The sequence below is a fragment of the Hypanus sabinus genome, chromosome 25 (assembly GCF_030144855.1).
Source record: "Hypanus sabinus isolate sHypSab1 chromosome 25, sHypSab1.hap1, whole genome shotgun sequence".
Taxonomy (NCBI): Eukaryota; Metazoa; Chordata; class Chondrichthyes; order Myliobatiformes; family Dasyatidae; genus Hypanus; species Hypanus sabinus.
In genome coordinates, this window is record NC_082730.1 from 10,909,721 (window position 1) to 10,935,388 (window position 25,668).

General features: G+C 45.6%; 1 protein-coding gene across 3 annotated transcripts in view; it reads right to left on the reverse strand.

Moving 5' to 3' along the window:
• The window catches only part of LOC132381003 (prickle-like protein 1), a 108,618-nt gene that overhangs the window by 14,872 nt on the left and 68,078 nt on the right, over positions 1–25,668 (reverse strand). For 2 of the 3 annotated variants that reach the window (XM_059950068.1, XM_059950071.1), the window contains 5 exons: positions 9,159–9,339; positions 7,589–7,702; positions 4,305–4,442; positions 1,578–1,781; positions 489–675 (listed from right to left, as the gene is read on the reverse strand). In XM_059950068.1, the coding sequence (XP_059806051.1) occupies positions 489–675; positions 1,578–1,781; positions 4,305–4,442; positions 7,589–7,702; positions 9,159–9,308 (793 nt within the window). In that variant the 5' untranslated portion in view covers positions 9,309–9,339. Of the gene's footprint in view, positions 1–488; positions 676–1,577; positions 1,782–4,304; positions 4,443–7,588; positions 7,703–9,158; positions 9,340–13,517; positions 13,830–25,668 lie in introns of those variants that run through there. The other variant, XM_059950070.1, reaches the window with a different exon arrangement.

Genomic DNA, 25,668 nt, shown 5'->3' on the forward strand with positions numbered 1-25,668 from the left:
CCTCAATGTGTTGGGCCAGGACCCTTCATCAGGACAGAAAGATCTCCTGAGGACCCAGCAGTCGTATTATTAATGTACATTAGAAAAAACCTTTTAACATCTTGTCTTCCTGTGTGAGGAAGAACAGTTTACTTTGTTGGATATCCGATAAGGCCCCTGTACTTTTTGGTTGGCGTAAATTAATCATGGAATACATTCCTTTGGACTTTTTGACATGTATGGTACACTCAAAAACAAATAGTTTTCATAAAACATGGTAACTTTTTCTGCAGTATATAGATGTAAACCTGTCTGTTATACTGATAAGGGCTTTTGTATAGAATGTTGTGGTGATGTCTATATTTTCTGATAGCTGATATCTGTGAGGAGAAGAAATTTAAGTGTATCTTTAAGTTTTGTTATTCTGAGCAAAAAAATTTTTTTTTAAAAGCATAAAAAAAGATCTCCTGAAGGCACTTTGGACTTTTCTATCGCTCGTGTATACTCACTGATGATCTCCCTGCAAGTTTCGCAGTACTCGGCGTAAAGCATTTCGAAACAGCTGCAGCAATATGGCTGTCCCTCCTTCATTATGTACTTCTGTCCCCCGAGAATGGCTTCACACTCAGTACAGCTGAAGTGGTCCATGTGCCAATATCTGCCCTCCGCCTCTGTGCACTCTTCCGAAAAGATCAACTGCAATGTCAGGCAGAAGCAGCAAAAAGAAAGGCAACACGTTATGATTACAGTATAACACTTTTTAAAAATTTAGAGATACAGCACAGTAACAAACCCTTCTGGCCTACAGTGCTGTCCCATTACACCCATGTGACCAATTAACCTCTGAACCGGTATGGCTTTGGACTGTGGGAGGAAAACCACGTGGTCGTGGGGAAAAGGTATAGACAGCAGTGGGAACTCAACTCAGTTCTCCTGCACTTCAATAGTGCTACATTAGCATGTCACGCCAAACAGTAGAATCAACATTATAGGATCATAAGATATATGAGTTGATTTAGGCCATTGGGATCATCGAGCCTTCACCATGTCATCATGGCTGATCCATTTTCCCTGTCAGCCCCAATCTCCTGCCTTCTCCCTGTATCCCTTCACACCCTGACCAATCAAGAATCTATCAACCTTTGTCTTAAATATACCTAAAGACTTGGCCTCCACAGCCACCTGCGGCAATAAATTCCTCAGATTCACCACATTCTGGGTAAAGAAATTCCTTCATATCTCTGTTCTAAATGAATGCCCCTCTATTCTGAGGCTGTGTCCTCCGGTCTTTGACTCCCACACCATAGGAAACATTCTAAATTCCAGTGAGTACAGGGCCAGAGCCATCAAATGCTCCTCATATGATAAGCCTTTCAAATCCCATTGAAAGCTGTTGAGTTTGCCAGAGAAATCGAACCTTTACAAAGAGGAAGTGTTTTGTTCACCGTGACAGAGCTACACAGAGCCCCAGACGGACAAACCTGCGTTGAGCAGATTCTGACCCTGACTTGGGGACGTCTAGAGACCGAAAGACGAAGGAAAAGGGGGCCTGGAGAGTAAATTGGAAAGTTGGGGGGGGGGGGGGGGTCGTCACTCACCTGGTCACATGATGCACAGCGGGGTTTAAAGAGGTCAGCGTGGTGTCGGCCACAGTATATCTTGCCATCCTGGTAGAAGTATATCAGGTCGACGAGGAGCTCCTGGCAGGTGATGCAGCCAAAGCAGTGAGGATGCCAACAGGTCCGGTTCCCTGCTCTCTGAGCAAAGACGGCCACATCGCCCCCGTTCATCTTCACACCACACTGACGAAGCACAGACACACGGTCACTCCTTCATCCCTCGCTCAAATACTCACCCTTGTTTATCAATCCCCTCTCAACCTTGACCTGAACCCTGGTCTAATGAACAACATCTTCCATCTCTTCAGCTGTCAGGGTCTAACTTCTACAATGGCTTCCCTTAGTCCTCTCCTGATTGTCTTCAAACTCTCTCCTTACCCTCTTCAAACAACTCTCTCCATTCCTTTCTTTCCCTCTAAACTCTGTCTCTCTCTCTAACTCTCTCCACCTCCCACCCACCCCCTCCATTCCTTCTCCCCAGCCCTCGATTCCCACATTCCTCTTCCCACCCTCTCTATCTATATCTGTCTACCTTTCCCACTGTTGGAGGTGGAGAAGATTCATTATTTTCACTCAATGAGCTAAACCGGACAAATTGTCTTTTATGATTTGATTAGTGAATTGGACATTGAAGGCGCAAAGCAGTTGAATTCACAGAGAATCCGGACCTCTGTCACTTGTTCACTTGTTTCAGCTGTTCTGACTCATTCATTCATCTTTTCTTTTTTTCTCACTCTCTCTCTCTCACACCTGTGACCCCCAGCACTCGGACTCTTGTTGGATAGGTAAATATAACCATGCAGTGTATGATCTCCAAGGGAAGGCTGGGGAGTGGAACTAGCCAAATGCTTTGTGTTCTGTCCGGATGTGATAATCTCGCTGAATAGCCTCCAACCTGATGGCACGAATGTCGATTTCATAAACTTCCCGTAAATTCTCCCCCTCCCTCTTGTTCAATTCCATTTTCTAGTTCCCTTCTCACTCCTTCTCTACTCCTCCCCATCACCTCCCTCTGCCTTCCCTTTCTCCCCTGGTTCACACTCCTGTCCTGTCTACATTCCTTTTTCTTCATTCCCTTACCTTTTCCACGGGTCACTTTGCAACTGCGTCTCCCCCAACCTCCATCCGATCTTACCTATTACCTGCCAGCTTGTCCTCCTACCTCTCCCCCATCCTTATTCTGGCCTCTTCCCCCTTTCCAGTTCTGACATAGGATCTCGGCCTGAAACATCGACTCTTTATTCCTTTCCACAGGTGCTGCCTGACCTGCCAAATTCCTCTAGCGGTTTGTGTGTGTTCTGGTGGACCGGATGGGTCCGCTTCCCCTGGAGCGAAGGAGGATGAGGGGTGATCTTACAGAGATTTATAAAATCATGAGGGTCATATGAAAGGTGGCATCGGGGTCCAAAACCAGACAGCACAGGTTCAAGATGAGAGGGGAACGATTTAAAGAGGACTTTAAGAGGCTGGTATGTACACAGAATGAGCTGTCTGGCAGAGGCAGGTGCAATTCCAATGTCTAAAAGGCACAAAGATTGAGAGGGAGATGGACCAAATACAGGCAACTGGGACTAGATTAGGTAGGCACGTTGTTGGGTATGGACTAGAAATTTGACTGGGTTAGGTAGGCACCTTGTTGGGTATTGCCTCGATATTCTGACTGGATGTTTCTGAGATTTATAACTATGACTTTCAATCATAATTTACAGCAAAGGTGGCCATTCAGTTCATTGTGGTCATACTAGCCCAAAGCAGAGCTATTTCCACATTCCTCAGCTTTCCAGCTGTCCGTTCAGGATCGCAGGTCATGCCTCTTCAAAGAGCTTACCCAGTTGTGGAGGGGTTTACGGTCTGAAAGCTGCTGACTTGGATTACTACCAATAGGTACTGATGTACAGCAGGCACATGATGGGCCAAAGGGTCTGCTCTTGTGTTGTAGGACTCTGTGGTGCAGAGTAGATTTACAAGGATGCTGGGCAGGAGTTGTAGAGAGAGGTTGGCCAGGCTAGATCTTTGTTGCTTGGAACGTAGGAGAGCGAAGGGCCGCCTTACAGAAACGTTTAAAACTATGTGAGCCACAGATAATGTGAATGGCAACAGTCCTTTCCTCAGGGCAGGGTGTCCAAAACTACAGGTTTATGGTGCCAGGGGAAAAGTATAAAGCAGTCCGCGGAGCAACGTCTTCACACAGAGGGGGGTGAGGGCGAGTTGCCAGAGTAAGTGGCTGAGACGGGTACAGTAGTATCGTTGAAGATGCACTTGGGTAGGTAGATGGAAGGGTGGGTGCTTGGAGGGATCTGGGTGGAACACAGCACAGTAATGCAGCGATTAGTGTCATGCTTTGCAGCATCAGATCAGGGTTCAATTCCCACCACTGCCTGTAAGGAGGTTGTACGTTCTCCCCGTCACTGTGCTGGTTTCCTCACTCGAGTCGGCACTTGAAGTACGCAGGATGTCCCCAGCACACCCTCTGACTGTGTTTGTCGTTGACACAAATAATGCATTTCACTGTGTATGGGGCAAATAAAGCTGATCTATATTGGGCCTCTCTTGGTGGGCCAAGTGGTCGGAAAGATTGACTGGGCTGAAAGGCCTGCGTCCGTACCGCATTCCTCTAAAACAATTGTGTCCTTCCAAGACATGGCTACCTATGATCCTTGCATCATATAGGTGAAAGCTCTGACCCCAGTAACACAGATGGCCGACCTTTTCGCACAGTGCCCCGGATGCAGTTAGCGGGAAGATCTGGACGATTCCGCGGCCCAGGGCTTCCCTCTTCCGCTGTCCGCTGAAAATGCGCAGCTCCATCTTTTCCTCTTCACTGAGCGACTGGCAGTACTTTTCCTTTGGGGAGAGACGAGCTGTTAGTGCCGGGACTCGGGCGCACGGGGGACAGGGAAAGCGTCAGCATTCACTCTCATTGCCTTCCTGCTGATATGTGGATTTTCGGAGCACCCAGTAATCCCACACTACAGCCCAACTAGAGAATAATTAGATCAGGAGTTCCCAACTGAGCTCCACAGATCCCTCAGTTAATGGTAAGGCTCCATGACATAAAAGATGGGAATCTCTGGATTAGATGTTACATTATGGTTGGCTGCACATCTATGCCTTAGGAATTAGCTGTTATTTTCATACTAGAAAGGACAAGTTCCAATATTTACAGAAAGCTCTGTGTAAGGGTGTGCTCGGCTCACTTCTAAGCTTTGAAAATACGCTTAATTTTGTCAAGTTTGCCGATGGCATAACAGTGGTGGGGCTCACCACCAACAACGATGAGACGGCCTACAGAGAGGAGGTGGAAGAGCTCGGGGCCTGGTGCCAGGCAGATAACCTCTTCCTCAATGTCAACAAGACAAAGGAGATGGTTGTCGACTTTGGGACCACTCACACCCCTCGTGACATTGGCAGCACAGCAGTGGAAACTACCAGCAGTTTCGAACTCCTGGGAGTGCACATCACACGCAGCCTCTCAGAATACACCCTACACAGCCGGGAAAGCTCAGCAATGCCTCTACTTTCTGAGCAGGCTGAGTCGAGCTGGACAATGTGCATCAATACTCATGCCATTCTACAGATGCACAGTAGAGAGCATTACTGCAAGGTGCTCTGTGGCAGACACAAGACTTTGAAACGGGTAGTCAAAACTGCCCAATGCATTACCAGTACCAGCCTACCCACCATCAAGGGCGTATATACATAAAGGTACCGGAAAAAAGGCCAGCAATTCATGAAGGATCCCACCCACCCTGCTCATGGACTGGTTGTCCCACTCCCATCAGGGAGGAGGCTATATAGCATCCACGTCAGGACCAGCAGACTCAAAGACAGTAACACACTGAGGGTGGCCTCACTGTGCCGTGAGAGGAGGTCATGGACTGTCACGTTAGAACGGGAATGGGAATAGGAATTTAAATGTTTGGCCACCAGGAAGTTGTGTTTTCGGTGGGTGGAGTGGAGGTGCTCGATGAAGCAGTCCCCCAATTTATGTTGGGTCTCACCACGGAGAGGAAGCTTCATCGGGAGCACTGGACAAAATAGACGACCCCAGCAGATCTGCAGGTGAGGTGTTGCCTCACCAGGAAGGACTGTCTGGAGCCTGAATGGAGGTGAGGGGTGAGGTAAATGGGCAGGTGGAACACTTAGGCTGCTTACAAGGGTAAATGCCAGGAGGGAGATTAGTGGGGAGGGGCGAATAGACAAGGGAAACGCAGAGGGAGCGATTCCTGTGGAAAATGGAGGGGAGGTAAAGGTGTGTTTGGTGGTAGAATCCCTTTGGAGATGGTGGAAGTTGTGGCGAATGATGCATTGTATGTGGAGGTTCATAGGGTGATAGGTAAGGACCAGAGCAACTCTTGTTAAGGTGGCAGGAAGATGGGGTGAGCACAGATGTCTGGGAGACGGAGGACAAGTGGGTGAGGGCATCATCGATGGAGGTGGAAGGGAAAGCTGTTCTCTGAAGATGTCCTGGAAAGGACAGCCTCATCCTGGGAACAGGTGCAGCAGAGCCGAGGGAACTGAGAAAGGGGAATGGCATTCTTACAGGAGACGTACAATCAAGATAACCATGTAAATCGGTAGGTTTGCAAAAGATGTTTGTTCGACCGTTTGTTTCCAGAGATGGAGGCAGAGAGGTCGAGGAAGGTGATGGGAATGGACCAAGTGAATTTAAGAGCAGGGTGGAAGTTGATGAAATTGATGGGCTCAACACGGGTGCCTGAAGCAGCACCAATGCAGTCGCAAATGTAGTTGGGAAGCATTACCCCCAGCAAGGCTTGGAACATGGATGCCTTTCTGCACAACACTGCTGTATCGCGTGGTCATTTGTGTTTCTGTTACCTGCTTGGCCATTCTCTTCTGACCCCTCTCAAAACAAGCCGTTTTCGCCTACAGAACTGCTGCTCATTGGAAGGTTTTTTTTTATACCCCACCCTGCACACTCTAGACACCATTGCATATGAAAATCCCAGAAGATCAACAGTTTCTGAGACACTCAAACCACCCTGTCTAGAACCAACAATTTATTCAATGGTCAAAGTCACTTAGCTCTCATTTTGTCCCCATTCTGAGGTTTGCTCTGAACTACAACCGAACCTCTTGACCACGTCTGCATGCTTTTATGCATCGAGTTGCTGCCACATGATTGGCTGATTAGATATCTGTATTAATGAGCAGGTACAGGCCCATCTATCAAAGTGACCACTGAGTGCACGTTAAAAATTAAATCGTTCAAAGAGAGTAAACATAGCAAGGTAGTCTTCATAGGTTCATTATCTGTCGAGAAATCTGACGGTAGAGGGGAAGAAGCTGTTTCTACCTTGACCCCTTAATCCATGTTGAAAAAACTTTTGTCTTTATCAGACATGGTCTTTCAAGTGATAATCAGAATCTTTTAATATCACCGGCATGTGTCGTGAAGTTTGTTGTCTGGGGCAGCAGTACAATGCAATATATAATAATGCAGAAAAATGGAAATTATAGTAAGTACATATATATTAAATAGTTAGCTTAAATAAGAAATAGGTGATGCAAAAATAGAAATAATAAAGTAGTGAGGTAGTGTCCAAGGGTTCAATGTCTATTCAGAAATCGGATGACAGAGGGGAAGAAACTGTCTCTGAATCATTGTGTGCCTTCAGGCTCCTGTACCTCCTCCCTGATGGTAGCAATGAGAACAGGGCATGAACTGGGTGATGGGGATCCTTAATGATGGACGCTGCCTTTTTGAGGCATCGCTCCTTGAAGATGTCCTGGATCCTTTGGAGACTAGACTCCATGATGGAGCTAATTTTATAACTCTCTGCAGCTTGTTTCAATCCCGTGCAGTAACCTCCACCCACCCACCCATACCAGACGGGTGCACAATCGTGCTGTGCTTTTGCCTGCTTGATTTTCAAATATAAAATCAGAAATTCTTTCTACTTGGCTCGAAAACCGTTTGATGTAAAAAAAATGTTAACAGTCTTTGATTGAGCTACATGGATGCTTACATCATTGTCGTGAGGCGGGAGTTGATAGAGGAGCTGTTTCACACGGAACTTCTCCCCGATGCTGTTGACGTACGGGATGTTTTCCTCCGGGAGACAGCGGAAGTATTGGTGGACCTGTGCACACAAAGCCAATTGTAAATACTCTTCCTATTTGCAAATGGTGTATCATTTCTAGAGGATTTATTGTTCACAGAATGCAGGCAACACGGGTTAAATCAGCAATGACTGTCCATCCCTCTCTGTCCTTGCAATGAAGATGGTTAAGAGCCAAGGACGGGTAGGTTTGGAGCCACGTTTGGTCCAATAAGGGGGTCTTAACTTTTCTTCCTCGACAGATATTAATGATTCAAGTGGATTTATACTCCAAATGTGGTCAGACTGCATTTGGAGTATTGTGAATGATTTTGGGCCCCATATCTAAAAAAAGAGAGGGTCCAGAGGAGGTTCACGAGAATGATTCTAAGAATGAAAGGGTTAAGACAGGAGGAGTGTTTGATAGCTCTGGACCTCTGCTGATTGGAGTTTGGAAGAATGAGGGTGAATCTCACTGAAACTTGTCGAACATCAGAAGGCTTAGATAGAGTGGATGTGGGGAGGATGTTTCCTATAGTGGGGGAGTCTAGGACCAGAGGGCACAGATAGAGTGGGTGTGGAGAGGATGTTTCCTATAGTGGGGGAGTCTGGGACCAGAGGACACAGATAGAGTGGGTGTGGAGAGGATGTTTCCTATAGTGGGGGAGTCTGGGACCAGAGGACACAGATAGAGTGGGTGTGGAGAGGATGTTTCCTATAGTGGGGGAGTCTAGGACCAGAGGGCACAACCTCAGAATAGAGGTACTTTCATTTTAGAACAGAGATGAAAAGGAAATTCTCTAGCAAGAGGGAGGTGAATCTGTGGAATTCATTGCCAAAGGTGGCTGTGGAGGCCAAGTCATTTGGTATATTTAAAGCAGAAATTGATAGGTTCTTGATTAGCCAGGGCGTCAAAGGTTACAGGAAGAAGGCAAGAGAATAGGATTGAGAGGGTTAATTAATCAGCCATGATGGAATGGCAGATCAGACGCAATGGGTCAAATGGCCCAATTCTGCTTCTATACCTGAAGGTCTTATTTTGAGAGATCTGGAGATGATGTTTCCTGTAGTGAGGGTGTGTAGGACCAGGGGGCACAGCACCAGAATACAAGGATGTCCCTTTAGAACAGAGATGAGGTGAAATTTCTTTAACCAGAGGGTGGTGAATCTGTGAAATTCAGCACCACAGACAATCACGGAGTCCCAAGTCATTGGGTATATTTAAAGAGGAGGTTGATAGGTTCTTGATTAGTAAGGTGGTCAAAGGTTACGGGGAGAAGACAGGAGAATGGGGCTGAGAGAGTTAATGATGGAATGGCGGGGAAAAATGATGGGATAATTGGCCTAATTCTGTTCCTCTGTCTAATGGTCTAAAATTCAGCAGTTATACTTTTCCATTGTATATACAGTCAAGATGATTGACATTTTTATAATCCAAAATCATCTGTGAGCATGCAGGATGTGAAATTGATTTCCTTGAGTAACTGGTTCTCCTGACCTGTTCGGGCTTGAGTCCTGGGGGGACCCATGCGTACTCCTCCAGAGCACAGCCCGAGTCGTTGTCCGATGGAGCGTTCTGCTGGAAGTCAAAGGTCATCTTGCTAGCTGCCTTTGTGTTCTCTGAAGACCGGGAATCAAGCACAGACATCTTCCAGCCCCTTGTTCAACACGATGCCACCCTGAAATAGATTGAAGAATACTTCAGATTTGCATTGGGCGGGGTATGAAATGTTGAGCTAAATGACGACATGCCAACATAATCTAAGTGTGTACAATAAGCTCAATATAGTTATGCTTTTCACAAAGTATGCACCAGGGCTATTTTAAGAAGACACATTATAATAATAGGGTGATGTAGTATTATTGAATTTATAATATATAAAATATACTCAGTGACCACTTTATTAAGTACACATGCTCACTAATGAAAATATCTGATCAGCCAATCATGTGGAAGCAACTTGATGCATAAAAGCATGCAGGCATGGTCAGGAGGCTCAGTTGTTCAGATCCAAACATCAGAACGGGGAAGAAATGTGATTGAAATGACTTTGACTGTAGAGTGACTGTTGCTGCCAGACCTGTTGGTTTGAGTATCTCAGAAACTGCTGACCTGGGATTTTCATGACAACAGTCTCCAGCTTACAGAGAGTGGGGTGAAAAACAAACAAAGAACCCAGTGAGCAGTGGTTCTGTGGGTGAAGATGCCTTGTTAATGAGAGAGGTCAGAGGAGAACGGCCAGACTGGTTCGTGCTGAGATGGAAGGTGACAGTAACTCAAATAACCGTGTGTTACCACAGCAGTGTGCAGGAGAGCACCTCTAAATGCACGACATGTCGAACCTTGAAGTGGATGGGCTACTGTAGCAGAAGACCATGACCATATCTCATTGGCCACTTCAGGTACGTATGAAGTGGCCACTGAGTGTTAAGTTACTTAATTATAATAGTGCAGCATGTTAGCCTAGGGGAGGGGTTCCCAACCTGGGGTCGAGGGACCCCTGAGTTAATGGTAGCGGATCACAGCATAAAGAAGCTTGGGAACCCCAGGCCTAGTGGCTAGTCTAATGCTTTACAGCACCAGCTGCAAGATTGCTTTCTCAATTCCTGCCGCTCTCTCCAAGGGGTTAATACATTCTCCCCTTGACGACATGGACTTCATCTGGCTGGGCATGCTGCATTGGTGCTGGAAGCATGGTGATACCTGTGATGCCCCCAGCACATCTCAGACCACGCAGGTCCGGCAACTTCTATGGAAATGAATAAACAGTCCACGTTTCGGGCCGAGACCCTTCATCAGGACTGGGAAGGGTTCTCAGTGCCCTGACCGATGAAGACGAGAGTGTTCACCCAGCCTTCGTCACCACCCGGTCTACTTGCGTCACCACTTTCAGAGAACTATGTACTTGTACGCCGAGGTCTCTGTGCTCAACAACACACCGTAGGACCCTGCCATGTGCTGAGTAAGTCCTGCCCTGGTTTAACTGAAAAAAATGCAACACTTCATACTTGTCTGAGTAAACTTCATTGTCCAAGTCAGATCATTAGCACCACTGCCTATGGAGGAAGAAATTGTGTGTACTTTCACCACAGTAAGAATTTATTTATTTTATTTAGAGATACAGGACAGTATCAGGCCCTTCCTGCCCAATTACCCCCACTAACCTACTAATCTGTACATCTTTGGAATGTGGGAGAGAACCAGAGCACCCAGAGGAAACCCACATGGTCACGAGGAGAACATCCAATCTTCTTACAGACAGCGGTAGGAATTGAACCCTGGTCGCTGGTGTTGAAATAGCATTACAATAACCACCATGCTACCGTCCTGTACCACATGAAGGTGTTATCACCAACTCTGTCACTTCCACAAAAAGGCTACACTCGAGAGTCAAACAGTCGCCTTAGGAAGGAATTTGAAACCACTTGGCTCCATTGAAATTTCCGAAAGTACTAGCATTCAAGCTGCTTCGTAATAACCTTATTTGAAAAATGGTATTGGTTTATTATTGCCATTTGTTAGTGAAAAGCTTGTCTTGCAAACTGTACATTCAGATCAAATCATTACACAGTGCACTGGGGTAGAACAAGGTAAAACAGTAACAGTGCAGAATAAAGTGTAAAGAGCGGTGCAGGTAGACAGTAAAATGCAAGATCACTACCAGGTAGATTGTGAGGTCAAGGGTCCATCTTATTATACCAGGGAACTATGAAAGAACAAACCATTCAATCTTCAGGCTCCTGAACCAGCGTGGATAACTTCACTCACCTCAACACTGAACTGATTCACAACCTCGGGCTTCCTTTCAAGGGCTCTACAACTCATGTTCTCAGTTTTTTTTGTTTTTATCTATCTATTTATTATATATATCTATATCTATCTGCACACACACACACACATTTATATTTATATGTATATTTACATATTATTTGTTTTTTTTTGTATTTGCCCAGTTTGTCTTTTACACACTGGAACTCAGCAGACCAGGCAGCTTCTGTGCGGGAGGACTAAACAGTCGACATTTCGGGCTGAGATTCTTCTGTGATTTAATGGCTTTTTTCCATTGAGATAATGCTGTAAGTCCTCCCATCCTTTGAGCCACGCTGCCGACAACCCCCCGATTTAATTCTAGCCTAATCACAGGACAATTTACAATGACTAATTAATGTGTTGGACTGTGGGAGGGAACCCACGTGGTCATGGGGAGAACGAATGTACAAACTGTTCACAGGCAGTGTGGAATTCCACTGTACCTTGGGACGTTCCTGGCACTCTTTCAATGCAAATCTGCTTCTTCCTTTGCCATGGCTTCATCCCAACTATACTCCTTTAGGTTCCTCACAAGACGTGGCTGACTGGGGAAGGGGTGGATATTCCAATGGGAAGCTGAGTTTGGATGGAGCGTAGAGGGCGAGTTGAATTGTGGACAGAGGTGCCTGGGGCTAAAACTGCATGGGAAGCCTGAAAGGGCAAGGGATGTGGTGAAAAGCCTCCTGTGCCATATACCGTGGTTGACCTTTGTCACAGCAGAAGCAGTATTCCTTGCCAAGTTTGGCCTGGTTGCAGAATGGCCAGAGAAGCGCTGGCGGTCAGGGTTCAACTCCCGCCGCTGCCTGTAAAGATTTTGTACGTTCTCCCCGTGACTGGGTGGGTTTCCTCCGGGCGCTCCGGGTCCCTCCGACATTCCAAAGACGTACAGGTAAGGGTTAGTGAGACGTGGGCACCGGAAGCATGGTGACACTCGCAAGCTGCCCCCAGCACTTTCTGTGACTGCGTTGGTCGTTGACACACACGATACATTTCATTGTCTATTTGTGACAAATAAAGTTAATCTTTAATCTTAATCAAAACCGGACTGATGAAAAGAGCAATAAACCGCGGGACAAAGACAGGAGCTCGACACAAAAAAGCTGCCAGGGTGAAAGCATCTGATGCTTTTCTTTAAGTAAGTAGAAACATTCAAGCAGAGAGGGCAATTTCCAGAAGGCTGCCCGAGAAACTGTTGGGGTTAACGATTCAGCAGTTTCCTCAATCTCAGTGTGTGGCACAAACGTCACAGAGGGAACACAAACACATCGGAAGTAACGTCTTTGTTAAGACAAGTACATTTTCCAGCTAAACAAGTAAAAGCATTGCTTGCAGATTTAGAAATAGAAGTGGCTCAGCCAGGAAAGCAGGGACCCTATTACAGCTCAGAAAACTGTTGCTGAGAAGCAGTTCAAAGCTCAAAGTGAATTTATTATCAAAGTACATAATCTGCCACAATTAATACTCAGTGATTCATTTTCTTGCTGGCATTCACAGTAGAACAAAGAAATACAATAGAATCAATGAAAAACTGCTCACAAAGACTGACAAAGCTACCAATCTGCAAAGGAAGTCAAACTGTGCAAACACAATAGATGAATAAGAAATTAAATATAACTGTAAACATGAGTCTGTAGGTTGTGGAATTAGTTTGGAGCCGAGCTGAGGCAAGGGAAGTTATCCACGCTGGTTCAGGAGCCTGATTGGTGAAGGGTAATAACTGTTCCTGAGCCTGCTGGTGTGGGACCCAAGGCTCCTGTATATCCTGCCTGAAGACAGCAGTGAGAAGAGAGCATGGCCTGGATGGTAGCACCCTCACCCTGCAGTAGTTGGATCTTACTGCAGCAGTTGAAGTTACCTCCGTAAGAAAGCTGACCTCATCGCAGCCGCCTGATTTCAATCACAGGTACTGTTAGCGATCGTGGGGTTGTTTGGCTTTCAAAGCAGCTGCCTTCTCAGGTGTGAAAGGAGCACACCACGCCTTTTCAGCCTTTGCACAGGGCTCGTCACGAGGCAGCAGCAAGGAGCACTCATTCAGCTAAGACTTACCTGCCATCCCCCACCTTGTTTCCCTGAGCCGCGAATCCCTCCGCTCTTCCTCCGTCCGTCCACGGGCTGTGGCAGAAGTGGCTCCTGGCATTCATGGGACAGCGACTTTTAAGCCCTTTTACTGCTAGCCTGCTATTCCGGCTCCGGGAGTGTGGAGGTGACTGCTGCGTGGTGCGTTCAGGACTGGAACCACCCACCACACGAAACAGGAACGGACTTGCTTGCCCTAAGCTAGGTTATTTTAAATGCTAATAACTCTGCTCCCGCCCCATATTAACCAGAGAGCTGGCTTTATCAACCTGCTATCAACCCTTCGTAAATCCCGACGTCAACCTACTGTCAATAAACACTACTAGTACCTGTTTGCCTTAAGTGACTCCTTGGTTGATCTATAGTAATGTGAGTAATCAATTAACCTAAGGTTAACGGAGCGATCGAGGAACGCTAGCCTCCTTTCATTGCAATGGGTAGTACTCACTGGAGTTTAGAACATTGAGAGGAGGATCTCATTGAAACCTATCGTATATTGAACAGTCTGCATAGAGTGGGCATGAAGAGGATGTTTCCTAAAGTGGGAGAGTCTAGGACCAGATGGCACAGCCAATATTCCCTCTAACCTGTGAGGAACAGGCTGCGCAAAAATCTTGTGCTGTGCAATTTTTTGCCAGTGACGACAACGTGTGCTCACTCAATAATTTCTTCAATAAAGTCAGTATAAATAAACCAGTTCTAAAACCTGCAGACAAATCATCTCAAACTTCATATTGTCAACACCGTCTGCATCAGAAACTGGAAAAACTAATATGATTGTGTATGATCGTGAAGTATACTTAACATGCCAACACGGAGGGTGACAACCCTTTTGTGTGAAGTTTGAATTCTTTTGAGCACACCTTAGAGAGAGCATTGGGTACAGCCTTTTAATAGAAGGTTGTTTCTTTAGAACATAAGTGAGGAAGTATTTCTTTAGCCAGACAGTGGTGAATCTGTGGAATTCGTTGTCATAGAGATGGCTGTGCCGGTCAGATCACTGGGTATATTTAAAGTGAAGGTTCTTGATTAGTAAGGTTAGTGCGAGAAGGTAGGAGAATGGGGTTGAGTGGGAAAATAAATCAGCCATGATGGAATGACTTGATGGGCTGAATGGCCTTAATTCTGCTCCAATATATTATTGATTTTCAGCTCCAGTGTCTCCGGTTCGATCCGGAGTCTGTGCGGGTGTGTGAGAAGCTTTCGTGTTATCTCCATGACCATGGGTTTCCCTTGGCTTCTCCAGTTTCCACCCAAAGACATGCTGGAAGGTTAATAAGCCCTTAGTGAGAGCAGTTGGCAAAAGTATAAAAGGGGTGTTGGTACTGGTGTGTTATTGTCATATATACCAAGATATGTGCAGCCATATCCTGGTGCCCTGCTTCAAGAGACGGGCTAAAGCAGATGAAGGTTGCCGGTGGGTCTCATACCCTGGTCAGCTCAGAACCCTGTTCTAGCTCTGACGGACTGAGCAGGTGAGATCTACTGTGAGATCCAACAGCCAGAAAGGAGATTCTGCAATGGTGTGAAAAGACACAGAAGCAGTCTCGGACATCCACTGCAACCGAGGAAGACTCCAGCTTGTGACAGCTGCTCATACCACTGGACCCGGGCTTCCGAGGTCGAGAGAGTGGAACTGACCCAGTGCAATGACTTTTCCACTTTAAAAACTCTCCCATGTAGAATTTCTCTGTCATCATTGGATATGACAAACAGCCGGTCACCAAAATACTGTGAAAGGCTCGTCTTGCCTACTGCGTGCGCAGATCAAATAACTACACAGTGCATTGAATTACAAAAAGGCAAAACAATAACAATGCAGAATAAACCTGCCAAGGTGCAGGTGAACGGTAAAGTGCCTGATAATCAGGTAGATTGCGAAGCCAGGAGTCCACCTTATCTCACAAGAGATCCTTTGAAGAGTCTGATGGCGGTGGGGTAAAGCTGTCCTCGAGCCTGGTGGTATGTGCTCCCAGTCTTTTTAACTTCTGCCCAATGGAAGAAAGGCGAAGAACGATGTCCGAGTTGGCTGGACCTTTGATTATATTGCTTGCTTCACTGATGAAGTGAGAAGTATTGTACGGAGCCCACAGAACGTCACTGTGGTTCACCAGCACCATCTTGGGCACATGTCAGGGCATTGACTGCAAAGGTTCAACATGACATCTAAAAGTTTGGCAAACATCTATGGTGGGGGAGTATATTGACTGGCTGCATGCTATGGATTGCCTGCTAGGGAACCAATGCCCCTGAATGAAAAATCCTACAAAAAGTAGCAGATATGTCCCAGGCCAATATGGGTAAAGCCTCTACATGGAACATTGTCGCAGGAAAAGAGCATCCATCATCAGGGACTCCCCACTACCCAGAACAGGCTCTTTTCTCACTGCTGCTGTCAAGAAGGAGATACAAGAGCCTCAGGATTCACACCACCAGGCTCAGGAACCGTTATTACCCCTCAACCATCAGGCTCTTGAAGCAAAAGGGATAACTTCACTTGCCTCATCACTGAATTGTTCCCAAAACTTATGAACACACTTTCAAGGTCTCTTCATCTCATGTTCTTGATATTTTTTGCTTATTTATTATTATTATTTTTTTCCTTTTCTATCTGCACCATTTGTTCACTTTTGCACACTGGTTGAATGCCCAGTTGGTGCGGTCTTTCATCAATTCTATTGTGGTTATTATTCTATTATGGATTTATGGAGTATGCCCATAAGAAAATTAATCTCAGGGTTGTTGTATATGGTGACCTATATGTACTTTGATAATAAATTTACTTTGAACTTCGAAGTAGAGACAAGAGGCCATAGAGGGGAGTTGATGGACAAGTGAAAGAGAACAAGGTGCAGACACAGAAATACGTAGAGAGGAAATGGGAATGATGGGATTGCACTGTTAAGGACTAGTATGGACCGGATGGGCTGAAGGGTCTCTTATCAAAAAGGAATTAAATCGTATCTATTTTGTGTTAACCAAGAGCTATTACAAACAGTGTTTGGGATCAAGGGGCTTTTGGCTCATTGGAAATGACCAAAGTTCTAAGTTCAAAGTGCATTTATTATCAATGTATGCTCTATACAACCTTGAGATTCTCTATCTTACAGGCAGCCACGAAACAGAGAAACCTAATAGAACCCATTAAAAAAAAGCCCGCCAAACACCCAATGTGCAGGAAAAAAATACATATCGTGCGAACAGTAAAGATAAGCAAATAACATTCAGAACTGAAGCTCGTGAAAGTGAGTCCACAGCCTCAAGGCCAGTCACAGCTGATTCAGGAGCCGTTAGTTGCAGGTCACAGCCTTTGTTCAGCACAGAGACAAGAAAACCCTGTGGAGGAATGGCCTGAACTGGTCCGTCCATCTCCTCCAGCCCCAACACCCTGACTTTTTCAATATGGCCTGGTGCTTAAATCTACTGAACCTTGGTCTTTCCTCAGTCGCAGACCAGGGCCCTTCCGCTTCGACACGCTCCCAAGCACTGTCCCCCACCCCCACCTAGGTTCGAACAAGCACTTAAATTGGTCAAAAATTGGGTCTTCCCTTGCTCTCAAGCCCAGTCTGGTCACCTTGATTCTGCTATGCTGCATTGAATTGCCTTGAAGTCTGCTCCAGCAATAGTCAAACACAACTGGTTTATGACTGTCACATGTACCAAGACACAGTGAAAAGGTTTTGCTTGTGTGTCATCCAGACAGATTATTCCAAATGTAAGTACTTTGCGGGAGCACAACAAGGGAAAAAAATATCAGAATGCAGATTATAGAGATACTGCCCGAGAGAAAGCGCAAGTAGTCAAATCAATGCAAGGGCCCTGATGAATGAGACAGAGATTAGAAGATGTCCTTTCAGGAAACCGAAGCTGTCCCTGAGCCTGCCGATAAATGTTCCCAGGTGTTTGTACCTTCTACCCTATGGCAATGGGCTTTCGCTCGTGGAACTGACTGAGTGACCTGCATTTTGGGATCTCCAGGAGAGGCTTGGGAGATGTGTATCTTTGGGGCACGGCCCTGTGGCCAACACGATTCCTTGCCAATGTCACCAAGTGTCGGGTGAGGTTGAAACATCAAGACAGCGGGCGCAGCTGTCGGAGGCCTCTACCTTCTCTCTCTCTCGATAGTGAGGGAGAGCCTGATGGTTCTCGAGACGGGGAGCTCGAATAAACAACCCTCCGGATCGTAACATCGAAACTGGCCTCCCCTCTCACTGTAGCAGGAGCGATCTCTCTCTCTCCCCCGCTAGTGAAAGAGGGCCTGTTTGTGATGTCAAAGTGTCGAGATGGACAGTAGTTCTTGATGGACTCTAGATCGTGGTCTTTGGGGGCTTTGCTATTGCTTGCATGGTGGGTGGTGGGGGGGTGATGCTTTTGCTGGAGAAAGTGGGTGGGTTAATACTTCTGCTGCAGGGAAGGGGAGGGGGCTTTGGGGTTTTAACATTTTTCTGTCATTCATTCTTTGGGCTTTTTCCACTCTGTTTTGTGCTTGTCTGTGAAGAGTAAGAATTTCAGGCCGTGTACTGTATACATTCTCTGATATTAAATGGAACCATTGAAGGGGGGGGGGGAAGAAGAGAGAATGATTGGGGAGGGAGTGGACCTTGACTTTTTTTTTTAAATCAAAATAAACTTTATTCATAATTTTAAGAATTATTTACAGGAATAAAATGTGCAATCCCTTGCCATTTTTTCACTCGTGGACAACGATTGACATTGTGTTCTATTGCACAGCTTAAAACCAAAAGCACTCCAGAGGGCACTCATGTGGTACACTTGGCCCTTGATTATGTTTTCCCGAGGCAGTGGGAAGTGTAGACAGATCAGTGCAGGGGAGGCCGTCTTTTGCTGGATCTAAACCATATTTAGGTTTACACCACAGTGTGAACTGCTGAAGACGAGAATTTGATCTGCCCTGTGATGTTGCTGCTGTCTTTATACTCCCCTCGTCACAGCATTTTGTTACATTCCACGGACCCACCACCAGTCCATGACATAGGGAAGATTTACAACACTACTTTCTGATCTCTCATCTGTTTAAACTCACAAAATAAACACCACAATAAATTAGCTGTACAATCTCCAATTGAAGTTGATGAAGTGGTTAAGAAGGCGTATGGTACGCAGGCCTTCATTGGGGGTGACAGAGTTCAAGAGCCACGAGGTAACATTGCAGCTCTCTGAAAGTCTGCTCAGACCACACTTGGGAGTATTGTGTTCAGTTCTGGTTGCCTCATTATGGGAAGGACATTGATGATTTAGAGGGGGTGCAGAGGAGATTTACCAGGATGCTGCCTGGATTAAAGAACATGTCTTATGAGGACAGGTCAAGTGAGCTATGGCTTTTTTCTTTGGAATGAAGGAGGATGAGGGGTGACTTGATGGAGGTGTATCAGATGATTAGAGGCACAAATAGAATGGACAACCAGAGAATTATTCCTCGTGCAGAAATAGCTAATACGAGTGGGTATACTGTTAAGGTAATTGGAGGAAGGTATGGGGGGGGGGGGATGTCAGAGGTAGATTTTTTTTTAAAACACAGGAAGTGGTGAGTGTGGGAGATAACAAACAGGAGCAGGAGCAAGCCACGTGGCCCATCGAGCCTACTCCACCATTCAATAAGATCATGGCCCTTAATTCCCTTATTATGCAAAAATCTATCCAACCTTGTCTTAAATAAATTTATTGAGGTAGCCTCCACTGCATCAGATTCCACAGACTCTCCACGCTTTGGGAAAAGTAGTTCCTCTTCATCTCCATCCTAAATCTACTCGCCTGAATCTTGAGGCTATGTCCCCAAGTTCTAGTCTCACCTTCCAGTGGAAACAACTTCCTGTCTCTATCTTATCTATCCCTTTCATAATTTTATATATTTCTGTAAGATCTCTTCTCATTCTTCTGAATTCCAGTGAGCACAATCCCAGCTGACTCAATCTCTCCTCATAGTCTAATCCCCTCATCTCTGGAATTAACCTGGTGAGCCTCCTCTGCACCTCCTCCAAAGCCAGTATATCCTTCCTCAAGTCAGGAGACCAGAACTGCACGCAGTACTCCAGATGCAGCCTCACCAGTACCCTGTACAGTTGCAGCATAACCTCCCTGCTCTTAAATTCAATCCCCCTCTTGATAGCCTGCTGCACCTGCAAACCTACCTTCTGTGATTCATGCACAACCACTCCCAAGTCCCTCTGCACAGCAGCAAGCTGCAATTTTGTTTACCACTTAAATAATAATCTGCTCATCCATTTTTCCTTCCAAAGTGGATAAACTCGCAGTTACTAACATTGTACTCCATCTGCCAGACCTTGCCCACTCACTTAACTTATCTACATCTCTCTGCAGACTCTCCGCATCTTCTGCACAATTTGCTTCTCCATTCAATTAGGGACATTTAGGAAGCTCTTAGGTAGGTACATGGATGAAAGAAAATACAAGACTGTGTTGAAGGGAAGGGTTAGATTAATCTGGGAGTAGATTTTAAAGGTCAAGGGCCTGTACTGTGTTGCAATTTTCTATATTCTGTGAAACCCTAGTGTTAATGTGACCTCAGTTGAAGAGCTTGATGCAGAAATTGGGTTTCATTGGACAATATAAACTAGTATAACCAGTCGTGATTGGATGTATTCAGGGAGATTTACCATGTGACCACCAAGGCAAATTATTTCACCCTCAATATTATTTCACTCCACACCCTTCTGACTGCCATCAATGTGTCACCTCATCCCTCTTGTCTTCCCTACTAACTAACGTCCCCTCTAATTTTTTTTTACAGCTGCGCAGACCAGCCACTGATCTGAGCAGGAAATTTTGACATGGCCTGAAAGCTGCACGGCACTTTCAACGTTTTTTAAAATAATATTCATACTATGAATATTTAGAATCAAAACTGAAAAATCATACTCATTTTATTTTATTAATTGAAGGGTATAATGAAATATAGTACAACAAAGAAAATCTTTCACACTTCATTAACTTTTTCTTGCTGTGTTCATTTCTAGCTGTGCAGCAACAAAGGCCATGTGCGCGGGAGCATTTTGGTTACCGTGTGGCCGCGCACCTGCACAGCTTAGAGGGAACGTTGCTACTAACTGAAAAACTAAAGGTTTCCCAGATGGCTAACACTTTTTGTTTTCTTCCCCATCTCTCACTATTTAAAAAAAACGTTATAATTCAGCCAGGTGTGAGGTGTTGCACTTCGGGAGAGCGAGAGGGAGATGACACAGCTAATGGCCGGACCCTTCACTGTGTTTTAATTACAGAGGGAACTTGTGGACTTGAAAGTGGCCGCACAGGTTGATACGATGGTAACTGAGGCAGATGACACACTTGCCTTTTTAATTCAGGAAGTTATGCCACAAGTTTATAAAACACTGGTTAGGCTGCATCTAGAGTACTGCATTTAGTTCTGGTTGTTCCAGTATAGGACGAAAGAAAGATTAGTTTTATTTGTCACAAGTACCTTGAGACATATAGCAAAATACATCATTCGCATTAATGACCAATGCAGTCCACGGATGTGCTTGCAAGTGTCATCATGCTACCAGTATCAACATGGCATGCCCACAACTTACTAACCCTAAGCTGTAAGTCTTTGGAACGTGGGAGGAAACCGGATCACCTGGATGAAACCCACACAGTCACAAGGATAATGTACAGACTCCTTACAAACAGTGGTAGCAATTGAATCCTGATCTTGATCACTGGTGCTGTGAAGTATTAGGTTATCCACCGGGGTATGGTGCGGCCCTGGTTAAATAGAACTGGTTTAGGGTTTAGGGTTTCAAGTTGAATCTTACCTCAAGATAGCATCGCTCTGCTCCAGTGCTCTCGAGATTGTCAAAGACTATTTGGATTGTGCCTGTAGGTCTAAATTCCAGAGCTCCCTCCCCAACAGCACTCTGGGAGCAAATAAACTCCACGGGAGTGTATATATTAGTGGTCTTCTGCAGTTGTAGCCCAGGCACTTCAAGTCTCGATGTGCTGTGCATTTAGAGATGTTCTTCTGCGCACCACTGTTGTAGTCCATGATTATTTGAGTTACTGTCACCTTCCTGTCAGCTTGAACCAGACTGACCATTCTCCTCAGATCTCTCTCATTAACAAGGCATTTTCACTCACAGAACGCACTCACAGACTGGTCACTCACTGGACCCCTCGGTTAATGGCAGAGGTCCATGGCATCAAAAGGGCTGGGAATCCTTGCTCTAGGAGGCCGTTGTGCATGAAAATCCTAGGAAGTCACCAGTTTCTGAGATACTCAAGCCACCCTGTCTGGCTCTAACAATCATTTCACGGTCAAAGTCACTTTGATCACACTTCTTCCTCGTTCTGATGTTTGGCCTGAACAACAACTAAACCTCTTGACCATGTCTGTGTGCTTGTATGCAATGAGTTGCCGCCTCACAATTAGCTGATTAGATATCTGCAGGAACGAGGAGGTGTGCGTACCTAATGACGTGGCTAAGTGTAGTTGGCTCACCACGACTTTCCCGAGGTTGAGCAATAAACATTGAACTGGACTGTGAAGGTTGCAGCTCCAGAACTAAATCAGTAACATTTAACATATTCAAGGCCACTTTGTATTTGGTCACTTTCACAAACCATCAACTTGTTGTCTGACTTAATTACTTTGCCTTAAATCTCATTTGCAGTTTGTGACTTATAAGGCTCCAACCTAAAGTCTACATCTTGTTTTAATCTCTCCCAACATTCTTGTCTCTGTTCTGATCTACAGAAACAATAACTTCCATTTACACCTAGTAACAGACATACGGGTTAAGACGTACAAACAAGCTGGATGAACTCAGCAGGTCGGGCAGCGTCCGTTGAAATGAGCCGTCAATGGATGCTGCCCAACCTGCTGAGTTCATCCAGCTTGCTTGTACGTCTTGATTTGACGACAGCATCTGCAGTGTACTTTGTGTAGGCATACGGGTTAGTAAGTCCTGGACGTGCAACATTGGCACTGGAAACACAGAGACCCTCCTGGGCTGCCCAAGCACATCCTTAGACTGTGTTGGCTGCTGACATAAACTATTAATTTCATTGTATGTTTTGATGTTTCAAATGTATATGTGACACATTAGGCTCATCTTTAAAGCCTCCACCAATTTACCGGTTTAGACTCAGCAAACTATCTTCCCTGGACTGCAGGGTTGTGAGTTGTCTCCTGTCTAGCCTCAAAGCACCAACTTCAGGCATTTGTGGGGGTGAGAAGTTCAGCTTCAAGCTTTGCCTAGGAAGAACGAATGCGGCTTCGTCCAAACAAGGTCAGAGTAAGATATGCACACCATTCTGCAATCTTAGTGTCAGCACCAAGTTCTGTTCCTGCTAAGCTGTGCAGGGGCGTGGCCACACAGTCGCTGCAATGCCCCCGCACACGTAGCCTTTGTTGGCACGCAGTTAGAAAAAGTTTATGAAACATGATTTTCTTTATTGTACTGCATTTCTCTATACCTTTCAATAAATAAAATCAAAAGTATGTGATTTTGAGTTTTTCATTCTGAATATTCATAGCATGCATATCCCAAAAAAAAACAATTTGAAGTGCCGTGCAGTTTTTAGACAGCGTAAACATTTCCTGCTCAGAGCGGCGGTTAGTCCGCGCAGCTGTAGAAAATAAATCAGAGGAAACATTGGCACCAAGGATTTACACGTTTGGGGGACTCGTCAGGATGGAAGCAGCCAAGCAGGCTGTGAGAAGCTTAGAAATAAACTTGTAATTTGATTTATGAAAAACCCACAGAAAGCACTTGTTATTTAATGTAAAGGCAACTGCGGGAGATGGTGCACCCTTCTCCAAAGACAAGAAATCTTAAACAAGGAGATACTGCGGATGATCGAAATCCAGAGCAGCAAACAGAAGACATTGTAGGAACTCAGCAGGGATGGCAGCATCAAAGGAAATGAATAAGTAGTCCACGTTTTGGGCCGAGACCCTTCTTCAGGATTGGAAAGGACGTGGGGGGGGGGCGTGGAGGTTACCAGAATTAGAAGGTGGGGAGAGGGGGAACATGTACAAAGCTGGCAGGTGATAGATGAGGCCGGATGGGAGGGAAGGTAGGTGGGTGGGAGAGGGTTGCTGAAGTGAGAAGCTGAGTGGCAATAGGTGTAAAAGGTAAGAGAGCTTAAGATAAAGGATTCTGATAGGAGGCGAGAATCTGCAGATGCTGGAAATCCAGAACTTAAGAAGAAATCTTTTTGTCCCAGTGCAAGTTCTTCAAAGTCCAATCCAACTTATGTAGATAATCCTCTTTTGGGGATCATTTTGCAACTGATCCCAAAAAGCATTCTCAGCCTCTGTTACAAGAACGTAAGGCATAGGAACAGAATTAGGCCATTTGGCCCATTGTATCTGTACCACCATTTCATCATGGCTAATCCATTTTCCCTCTCAGCCCCAGTCTCCTGCCTTCTCCCCGTATCCCTTCATGCCCTGACAAATCAAGAATCTATCAACCTGTGCGTTAAATATACCCAGTGAATTTGCCTCCCCAGTCGCCTGTGGCAATGAATTCCACAGATTCAACACTCCCTGGCGTATCTGCCAAAAGGTGTATTATTTTCTTTGAATCGTAAGGAGGTTCAATGCAATATTGAACCCTCTAATAAATTTTTGGAGATGTACTATTGAAAGTATCCTGACTGGTTGCATCATGGTTCAATTAAATGTCAGGAATGTGTACCGCATACAACCTGAACTCCTTATTCTTCACAGACATCCATGAAACAGAGAGAGAAAAAAACAATGAAAGACAGAAACCCAAAACCCCTCTCTCCTCCCACACAAAGCAGCAAAGTATCAACACTCCCCCCCAACTAGTTCCAGCAGAAAACATCAGCTCCCTCCACCAACCAATTGCAAGCCCTCAAAGTCCATGATCCATAGTCCATCATAAACTACTGTTCATCCACACACTTCGACGTCTCAATAGGCCCTCTCTCTCACTAATGAGGGAGTATCACTCCTGCCACAGTGAGAGGGGAGGCTAACAGCTCACTCTTTCAGTTCCCCTTTCTCAAGAATCAACAAACTCCCTCTCTCTCTCGAACAAGAACCATCACCCAAGAGCAGAGGCCTCTGTCTCGATGTTCCGATCTCCGGTCTGGAACAGCAATTTGCGCGTGCAGGAACACAGGACGTACCTTATGAAGTGGCCACTGAGTGTATGTTTTGGCGAAGAGTGAATTGCATCAAATAAGCTAACTTTTCAATCCTTTGTACTCCTCATTCCAAATCATGAACTGCAGACTTGCTTTTTTGTCTTTAGAGAAAGAGCACGTTTGTTTTGTTTTGCTCGACTGTCTCTGGAAGCATCACTTCTGGGAGGTCTGCAGATGGGGATGTTCACACATTGACCTGCGTCAGCCTTCCATTCCTACTCCCCTTCCCCACGAGGCCAGATGTTTTGTTTCTTTGTCCCCAGAACCTGCCGCTGAGAAGAATCACTCTTTCATCAAGAGCCACCAGGCACTCGCTGTTCCTGTTTTTTCCTGTTCCTTCGAAAAGCCTATCTGGGTGTGAGCTGAAATGCTTCTCAGTGAGGCTGGAAAGGCCACAGTTCTGCTTGAAGAAGGGATCTTCACGTACTCAAATGTAACACATTCAATCCTTCTGGCTCTTAGAATCCCTGCCAATCAAGCACCCTTTTACATGGACCCTACATCAGCCTCATATTATTCTCCTTCCCATCCCAACTTCTTCGAGTGCAAAATAGGGGCAAATTACAGCAATCTTTCATTTCACACACCTTGGATACGTGGCAAGAATTTGGATGAAGCCCACCAATGTTCCCTCTAAATTTTTTTTTTACAGCTGCGTGGACCTACCATTGCTCCGAACAGGAAATTTTTACATGGCCTGAAAACTTCATATGAAAGAAAATTCAAGATGCGCAGCAACAAAGGCTATGTGCAGGGGAGCATTTCAGTTACTGCGCTGCTGTGCACCCGTGCAGCTTAGAGGGAACAGTGAAACCCATGCTGTTTGAGTAAGTACAGTCAGCCCTCCTGATCTGCAGATTCCGCAGGTGTGGATTCAACCAACCGCGGATCGGGAAAACCCGGAAGTTCTCTCTCCAGTACTCGTTGTTTGAGCATGTACAGACTATATTTTCTTGTCATT